At 39.1% G+C, this 9,309-nt stretch overlaps 2 protein-coding genes across 2 annotated transcripts; both read right to left on the bottom strand.

Annotated features, from left to right (window-relative positions):
• Positions 1-572: 572 nt before the first annotated feature.
• Positions 573-2,165, bottom strand: LOC111793477 (omega-hydroxypalmitate O-feruloyl transferase-like). The gene is made up of 2 exons (XM_023675381.2): positions 1,573-2,165; positions 573-1,481 (listed from the first exon to the last, which is right to left on the bottom strand). The coding sequence occupies exons 1-2, from the start codon at positions 2,011-2,013 to the stop codon at positions 621-623; spliced, it is 1,302 nt and encodes a 433-aa protein (XP_023531149.2). The 5' UTR covers positions 2,014-2,165; the 3' UTR covers positions 573-620.
• Positions 2,166-2,589: 424 nt separating this feature from the next.
• LOC111793476 (DEK domain-containing chromatin-associated protein 1) lies at positions 2,590-7,476 on the bottom strand. The gene is made up of 11 exons (XM_023675379.2): positions 6,692-7,476; positions 6,574-6,607; positions 5,613-5,692; positions 5,413-5,472; positions 5,132-5,242; positions 4,966-5,046; positions 4,815-4,889; positions 3,687-4,188; positions 3,338-3,435; positions 3,213-3,243; positions 2,590-3,134 (listed from the first exon to the last, which is right to left on the bottom strand). The coding sequence occupies exons 1-11, from the start codon at positions 7,211-7,213 to the stop codon at positions 2,920-2,922; spliced, it is 1,809 nt and encodes a 602-aa protein (XP_023531147.2). The 5' UTR covers positions 7,214-7,476; the 3' UTR covers positions 2,590-2,919.
• Between the last annotated feature and the right edge of the window lie 1,833 nt (positions 7,477-9,309).

Here is a 9,309-nt window from a genome sequence, read left to right as displayed (position 1 = left end):
TTTTTTTTTTTTGCATGTTTTATATTATATATATATATATATATATATATATATATATATATATATAAGTAAAATGTGATTTGGCTCTTAACCATTGTTTCATCAATATTTCCTACTAGCATACATTTCTTTGTATTGTTTAGTAAAAATTAAATTTATAATTACTAAAACTTAACTATATTTAATTAAAACGATATGTTTTATTGTAGTAAATGAAATATTATATATTCATTTAATTCACTAGCTTTAGATTTTTTTCATTTTTTCATATTTGTATGGGTATATCTATCCCGAACTTGAAATTATGAAAAAAAATATTGGCATAATATAATTATTAATTTTTGTATGATAGGATTGCATTTAATTTTTGTAAATATAACACGTATAATTAATTATTTAAAATTGGTTTTATTAAATTTATTTATTTGAGTATGATTATGAATAGAGAGGGGTAAATAAACTCAAAACTTTTTTTTTTAAAGGAGCAACTTTATTGGATAGAAGATTAATAAACCAAACACAGGAACATTCATGGAAAAATGTGGCTAATCACAAGAATTATAAATATAAATATAAAATAAAAATAAAAATAAAATCATCCTTCCACATAATTTCTCCATTCAAATTTGCATCGCCTTTTGGAAGATTTCCATGGCGGAAGCCGGAAGCCCCAAAAGAATATTTATACTCTTTCTTTCTTTCCCATGTGACAGGAACAGAATTACCTCTTTTTCCGGCAACGCCACCGGCCCTGAAAACACCGGCTCCCCCCACCCGAAGTCCGTCGTTTGAAAACCCAGCCTTGACCAAGTTGTGATCAACAAAGTCGCCGCCAGAGATGGCCTCGCTCTCGTGGTTTCGAAGTAGTCGATGGCCGATCTCATGTAGCTATCTGTGATCATCTCCACCGCCTTCTGAACCACCCCCACCCCAAACGACAGTGGGTTTTCCAGAAGCTCGCCGGCGCTGCATAGTGAGTTGGTTAAAACGATGGCGTTTCCAGCGTACCCTTTTGGTATTGGGGGCTGAAATTTAGACCTTCCGTCGACGGCGAAGAGGAGCTTTGTTTGTTGATGGGGCTGCATTCTGAGAGCCTCTGTTCTTGCCCTCCACACAAACCCCGACAGCGCTTCAAATGTGGTGCACCTCTTCAAAACCCCATCTTCCAACGCTTTCTGTTTGAGCTTATTCAGCTTCTCCGGCTCAAAACAGAAGGACCTATAATGCATCTCTTGATCTCCATAAAGCTCGGAGGTGTTTGATATGTCTTCTATCTCAGCGAATTCGTGGTGGGGAAATTGGACCAGAGGAGGCTCTCGTGCTTTGAGAATGCTTCTATCTACAAACGGTGGGACGGCTAAAGGCAAACCCCTCGCAGTTTCACCCCACGAATTCACAAATTCCATTGCCGCAATCCCATCAAACATACAATGATTCAGACACAACCCCACAACGAATCCTCCACATTTGAACTTAGTCACCTGCCACATTGTAACATTGACGAAACCATTTGAACTTAGTCACCAAAGTTTGTATATAAGGAGGCAATAAATAAAGAGGTAGTTGTGAAACCTGTGCAACAAGAGGAGGCATCTGAAGTATGTTGGTAGCGCCAGGGATGTCATAAACAAGCTTGCCAAGAGTGTGGGGATCAGGCTTGGTTGTATCTCCAATGTCTTCAATGGAACAGTCCGCTTCAGCCTCCACAAACACAGCGCCCTCCGCCGAACAGTCCACAATAAGCTTCCTGTCGGGGCTGATGGTGAGCCGCCCAGCGAGGGGATAGTAATGAACAAGCACCTTGGAAAGAGCATCTTGAATGACTTGGGCAGCATCTTGGTTGCCTCTGGACTGTGAGGTAAAGCAGTAAATGGTGCGGACGATGACGGCAATGTTCTGGTCGAGGTTGGAGAGGAAGTAGAGACCATTTGGGGTCTCCTCTGCAGGAGTGATCAGAGTGGGCTGCTGCTGCTTGACGTTGAGTTGAGAAGCCTTTGTGCCGGAGTCCGCCATCTGACCCAAAATTCAAAGAGGAAGATTGTAGGAGGTGGGGGTTAGTAGGAAAGAGTGGAGTTGATATTATTATATATAAAGCAGAAGTAGGAAGCGAGATGGGTGGAGGTTGTGCCTAATTTCAGTCCACCACTCTGTTTTGTGTTTGTCCTGTTCTGAGAGTGGAGCGAGCCGGGTCGGGTTGAGCCGGACTTGGTTTGGTTGGTGAGGGTTGGCGGCCCAACTCTCTCCACATGCCCCCAAGGTCCCAAGCCCATCGCCGCCTTTTTTTTTTCTTTTTTCTTCAAGAGAAAACAGAAAAAGAAAACTTGTTGATCACCCACTTTCCCCTGCCAAATCAGCTCATTGTATTGACTATTCAGCGTGGGCTGTTCACCCACTTTCCCGCGCTAAATCAGCTTATTCTAGACATGGGCTGTGTAATTATATGCTTAATATATCATTAATTTATTCCATAGACGCAAAACTAAAGATAATTTAGGATAAAATCCCATTAGACGCAAAACTAAAGATAATTTAGGATAAAATCCCATCTCCTTCAAGCCTTGTTATGAGAAACATATACATCAACTTCGCTATAGGAACTCACCGTGAACAGCTTTGCATTATAATAATGTAAATTAGTAATCTATGGAGAGGGCTAAAATACAATTAGTTTGTGGGGGAAGGGGAAAAAAATGGGACTAGACTAAGCTAAGCTAAGGTAACATACAAAAATGCTAAATAATCTACATGATAATGATACATGATGCATGATACATTATACATTATACAGACGGTGGCAGAGATATGTAGACATTAACTGTAACAATCATACAAACAAACGGGGCTGGATGATCATCGTTCAGGAATCCGTTCTATGATGCTTTCTCAACTGAAAAGTAAGCATATTCCATTAAACAATCTCTAAGCATCCTTATCCTCGTCTTTGTCTTTGTCTTTGTCTTTGTCTGTCTCATCATCACCATCACCATCACCATCACCATCATCATCGGCTTCCTCTTCCTCTTCCTCTTCCTCTTCCTCTTCCTCATCCTCATCACTCATGTTATTTATCACATCTGTGATAATATCCTTCACCTCTGCTTTCCTATGCATCAAATCCACACCAAAGTGGGTACCTAATACAACACTTGCTATGTCAGCAAAATCAACACCCAATCTCTTTCATCAATATGTTGTAACAACACAAAACTTACCAAGTTGACTCAGAATGTCTGACAAAGTTGCCTGCACATGAAAAATATAAGAAAGTAAGAACTGACAATCGCATAATTTATAACTATCCATACAACAAACCAACCTAACCGAAATTTGAACTTACAGTATTGAAATCCACTTGCTTCAGAATATTAACTACAACATCATGCATCTCCTCTCTGCTGGGTTCTTTCTTAACTTTCTTGCTGTTTCTTCCCTTGCCTGATATCAGAGAGAAGGATAGCCATGAGTTTTCTTCCCAAAAAAACAAGGATACCCAATAAAGTTCAAGTGCTTATACTTTCAAAATCATTGAAAAATGCTAATACCCCTGATCTTAAACCACAAACTTCAAATAAGAAACTAAAAAATTATGACGTTACCCCCTCCCCCCGGGAAATAAAAAAGAAGAGATTAGAAACTGAATGATCACAATAGTTAAAAGAGAAATGATTAGGAGCTAAGCATTTTACCTTGTTCTTCAACCAAAACCTTTGCAGGGGCTTTGCTTGTTCGTTTCTTGCCCGAAGATTTTTCCTTTACAGGCTTCTTTTCCTCAACTTTTTGCTTTCTTGACGTGCCCTTTGGTTTTGATGGTGAGCCAGCAGATTTTCCAGCATCAATTTTGTTTGAAGCTGAATTAGATGACTTTTTTGTGGATTTTGCAGCACCTTTGGCAGATTTTGCAGCAGTTTTCTTTGTAGAAGATTTTTCGACAAGTTTAGACCCAGAATCATCTTTGCCAGCCTTCTTGGATAAATTCTTCGGACTAGGCATTGGCTCTGGTGTCTTGTCATCCTCGTCTGATCTATCTTGTTCAATATTCTCTTCTTTCCATGCAGTCACATCGTCATCATTATTGCCATCCTTATCGTGAGAATCATCCTTCTCATTTGAAGTTTCAACTCTATCATCCTCTTCCTCCTCAGCAACAGGCGACTGTTTTCTCTTCTTTGCAGGCTGTGATTTTTGTTTCTAGTGGGAAAATAAGTAATAATTTGTCAACTAACAGCAAGACAAAGGTTAGACACAAACTGGTAAATTCCCAAAAACATAAAAATGGTAAAGAGCCTTAACCCTCTATACTAAATAATGCAGACATCTATTTTAGCAAACAATCCCATTGGAGAGTTAATTGATGTTAATCCCATTATTCCCGTACGTGTGCAGTTGATATTTCAATGTTCTATACCAGCGAAGTTTTACCTTCATTTCATTGTACAATTTACATGTTCCTCTGGAAAATTTTACATCTTTTTATTCACAAATGGGTTACCAGCCGTTGCCCGTTAACTAATTGCAAATCTGCTAGAGTTTCTTCTTCTCTTACATGTAGTAATATATAATCGCATGTTCAATAGCAGATCTCACAAAAGAAAACAATGTCAACAAAGTTGGGAATTTGAATCAGAACATTACAGAACCAACTAATCACTTTTGGACATTTGTATGCTGAACCCCCAACACATGCCAGGTATTCAAAAGTTCAATGTAACAATTGAACGATTTGGAAATTTCAAGGCATCAAACCCAAAGAAATGGAAAATTTTAATGCCATAAAAGAGTACAAATAAAACCATTAAATACTAAAGAATGAATACCTTAGCAGGTACTTCTGCAGAATCTCCAGAACCAACGACATTTCCTGAACTGGCCCTCCGTCGCTTTCTGCCTTTCTGAAATACAGACAGACATCAAGCTTTTAACAGTCTAACAATTGACGTTGCACAAAAAACAATGATTAAATAGAACCTGCTCCTTGTCAGCCAGCAAAACATCAGTTGTAGCATGTGGGGACTCCAAAAATTCTAATAACTTTGCTGAGAGTTCCTCCTGAAGACATAAGACCAGAAAAATTTGAGACAGAACAAAAAGTTTCAACACATGCTATAGTAAAGATATTGGCTCTAATTCTTGCCTTCTTTACAGTGGTTTTGTTTATTGGGATATTTAGCACATCACAAAAATCCACCAATTTTTCTTTGACGCACTTCTCAAGCTTCTCCTTTACCCTTGACCTATGTTTTTCCTGTCAACAACACATGAACACATGAACCAAACATACGTATACAGCTGCAAAATGAGAAATTAATACTACATTTTCAATTGAGGTCATATTACAACACATAGTTGAAACACATTATGCAATCATTCAAGTCTCCTTATAAGAAAGACAGTAAAAGGTAGATAATGAAATACCTCATTATCAATCCAAACATAACCTGAAAACTGGCTTATATTCCTCTTCAAGGTTTGAGCCTGCATAAAATAGGCATTCCAATATGCATAAAAAATTTACTACAAAACACTAACAAAGTAAAGATAGAATGGATAATTAAAAATGAAACATTACAACAACAAAATAGCTGCAAAGAAAAAAAGATATATATTTTCATCACCTTTGCTTTCTTTCCAAACAGAATTGTATGTAGTAGCTGCAGATTGTCATCAGCTTTCCTCTTTGACAGTTTGAAAGCCACTAAAATAGTTTTCATTGTTAGCTACAAAGGATAAGTACATTCAAAAGACCACAGTAGGTTTACAAGAGAAATTCCAGACAGCATTAGTTTTGAAGTCCAGAACTATGCAATTTGCTCGAGGTAAGGCAGATTCTCACAAGATCAGACTCGGACACGATAAGACTGATGAACCACTACACGACTTAAGCATACAAGCTAAAAAAAATTTTTGAACTATATAAAAACACGCAAACACTCAGTCAACACATGCATGAATACTTCTAAGACGTTTACTAATGGTCTCCAAACCAATTGAATTAGAACATTTGACCAACCTAGGGTGGCTTATCGTAACAGTTTCAAATTTCTAAGTCCTTTCACATCTACAGACAATTTCCCCCTTAACAAGCATAATCATTCAAGGATTCCTAGAGTCTATGATATAACTGCCCAGATTGAGTTGTATTGCACTTGAAAACCAAACACAAGCGATGTCAGATAAAAAAAAATGGAGACATAGGGCAATAATGCAGTGAAGACCGTTAAAAGAAGCTGCACTGGAAAAGTTAAACAACAGATAGAACGACAATCCAGTGGTGAGATGAAGAAGAAATATATCAGTACCAAAAATAAAGTAAAAGTAAGAGATGGTGTTAAATATAATAGAACAGTCTGCACTCGACTGATCGAGCAGATTAACAGATCACGTGAGTTAAAGGTAAAAAAATAAGAATTCTGTAAAAACAACGGCCACGACAAGGACTAGAAGAAGACGCCATAGTTGAAACAATGATAAATATAAGAGTGGCAGGAGACAAGACTAGCCCACGTCAACTACTAAAGAACAGCAAGCATTTATCTGAATTGAGATGGAAAGTATTACATGACAATCAAGACATACCATTTGGAATATCCTTGAGGGTAGAGCCGCGGCCCTGAGACACAAGAAGCGCAATTTAAGGAAGAAAAAAAAAAGGCTCCCCAGACGTCAAGAAAACATACAACGAACACCAACATACCTTCTCAATTGAGAGAACTTTGCTTGCAGAAGACCTCCCCAGTCTGCCTGGGGATGGCGCGGAATACCGCACTACTGTCTTTCTCTCCCTGGTTGGCCTCTCAATTGTCGGCGTGACCGGGTCTTTTAACTCTATCTTCTCGGCAGATTTCTTCCTGGATTTGGCAGACGTTCTTTTATCCTTCTTCGTATCGGTCTTGGGTTCCTCACTTCCTTCCTCCTCTGCGCTGACTTCGCCTTTCTTGTCGACAGTCTTATCTTCGGAATTGTCATTAGCAGCAGTGCCCTGTTCCACAGCTGATTCAAGAATTTCGGGGTCGCCCTTCTGCTCGTTAATCTCCTCGGGCTTAGCATCACCATTTAGCTCTTCAGGAGGGCCCTCCACAGTAGAAGCTTCTTCTATGACAGCCACGTCAGTGTCTTCTTTTTCCGGGTCTTCGGGTTGGTTAGTGTGATGCTGTTTCCCCTGGACAGGAGGAGCTTCATCCTCTGGTTTGTTATGTTGTAGGTGTTGAGACGCCATGGAAGTTGGAAAGAAGAGAAAACCTGAGAATTAGTGGAAGAGAGAAGTAGAGAAGTAGAGAAGCAGAAAGTGGGGAAAGAGTTGGGATTGGGAACTGGGGAGAAACCCTAGAAGGAGAGAGAGGGATTTTGGAGTGAGAAGGCGTAGAAAGAAAGAGAGAGACGGAGATGGGATCGGGTCGGGGGAATTGAGTTAGTTGTTCGGAGTGGCAAATGAAATGTGAGTAGGGCGGGGAGAAGAAGCGGGGTTTTAGAAATTTACAACCCAAAACTCAAAATTTTAGCGCTCTCTTTAATGTCACTGCATCACAATCAGTGTTCTTCTATTCTTTAACGTCAATCGCTCGCGCTTACAATAATTTATAATTTTGGTTGTACACACACTCACACATGTATCTTGTTTAATAAATTTTAACTTAAATGCATGTCATTCCAAGTGTAATTATGAATATTACATACACTAAAACTTAACTAACACATCATTTTTTTTCCTTTTTTTTTTTTTTAAATTACCACCACTAATGATAGATTGTGAAACTAGGATAGCAATGTGTCACGATCTACAATGCAATTGTACCCTAAAAAATGTTACTGAAAACGATAACTAATTTAAGTGGAGGAGAATGTCACAATCGTATTGTGAAGATAGGAGGTTATGACTTCACATGCAGACAATACAAAGTGGTGACACGAAAGTCGCGCCCAACTGGCCACGCGAGGCTCGAGACAAGACAAGTATCGTGACGCGACTGAGGAGGACGATAAATTATCCAACACCCCATAGAAAGTGTGCCTTGAAGCTAAATTGAGGAATAAATAAGATAGAGATAATGATGTTAATATCAAAGACAACCTTGATAAAGGTCGAATAAGGCCCAAAATCTTAAACTCGAAAGTTGGAGTTTTGGTATGAATTAAGCCGGTCTATATGAAATATAATTGCTAGCCAAATTTTGTGTTGATCATACCCTCAATGGACACTCCACGGGATCATATGACCCTTCGCCAATATCATGTCAATAACTCATCTACCAAATGTGCCTCATGAATCTACTGTAGGGGGAGGTATGAAGTCAGCTCTCCACCGCCCCTAGGCTCCATGGCCTAAGCGAGCTATCTTGTGTACATCTTCTTTTGAAACGAGTTTTTAAAAAACAGTGTCGGACGACACAAGTACATCAACATTGTACTCCAGCGTATGTGTCGAAGGTTGATGTATGCACTCGATATCTAATACTGTATCCATAAACGACTCAACATGGACATGGAAGGGTTCATGCCTCAACGTAACCCATTTGGATGAATGTTCGGGATGTCCCATTGATATGATCGGCTCACTGTTGGGTTTTATTATGTCCTAAAACTCATAGTTTGTAAACAAAGATATATTCTATTTTCAATAAAGTTATTATTGATGTTTATTCAGTAATAAATTGTTATTGAATAAAGTGAACTTTACGATCATTAATCTAAATCCAATAAACTAAGAACACTCTGGCTATAGTATGATTACTTGAACTATATGTAGAGACATAAGAGTGGATCAAGTTCAAGTATATAGTCAAAATGATCTATAGTATAAGGATAAGGCTGAGTACCTTATTCTGGGGACACTATGGATGCGGCCCACTTTTGTATATGATATAAACAATGTGATCACTAAATTGTGCATGTGGAGACATGTGAGTGGGGGCGTCCTATGCAATGAGTATTGCATAAGATCGGACCATGAAGAAAACCACTCTCACTTTATAAAGTCGTTTACTGTTGAGACTGATTTTCTTTTCATTCGATAACCTAGGTAACTCGGTTTTAATCCTGAGCTAACCATGAACTCCTGTTTATTCGGAATTATCCTTAGATTTGCATGGGTGAGAGTGGCTCTAGTTCGCCGACTCAACAGGCCTCCCATTTCAGGGGTAAGACTGGGTGAATGGCTGGGGACATGGGGTGCAAGACGGAATTCACTCCTACCCACTTTTAGGGATAGAAGAAAGGTAGTTCCCTTAAGCACTGACTCCATGTCTTGAACAAGGGGCCCCACCCTCTCATTGGCCTGAGAGGGATTCGGTTTACTGGTTGGACCACAAACCAATT

Source organism: Cucurbita pepo, chromosome 4 (assembly GCF_057944985.1).
Source record: "Cucurbita pepo subsp. pepo isolate OVF chromosome 4, ASM5794498v1, whole genome shotgun sequence".
Classification (NCBI taxonomy): domain Eukaryota; kingdom Viridiplantae; phylum Streptophyta; class Magnoliopsida; order Cucurbitales; family Cucurbitaceae; genus Cucurbita; species Cucurbita pepo.
Note: the sequence above shows the minus strand (reverse complement) of the source record. Positions and strands in the feature narration are given on the sequence as shown.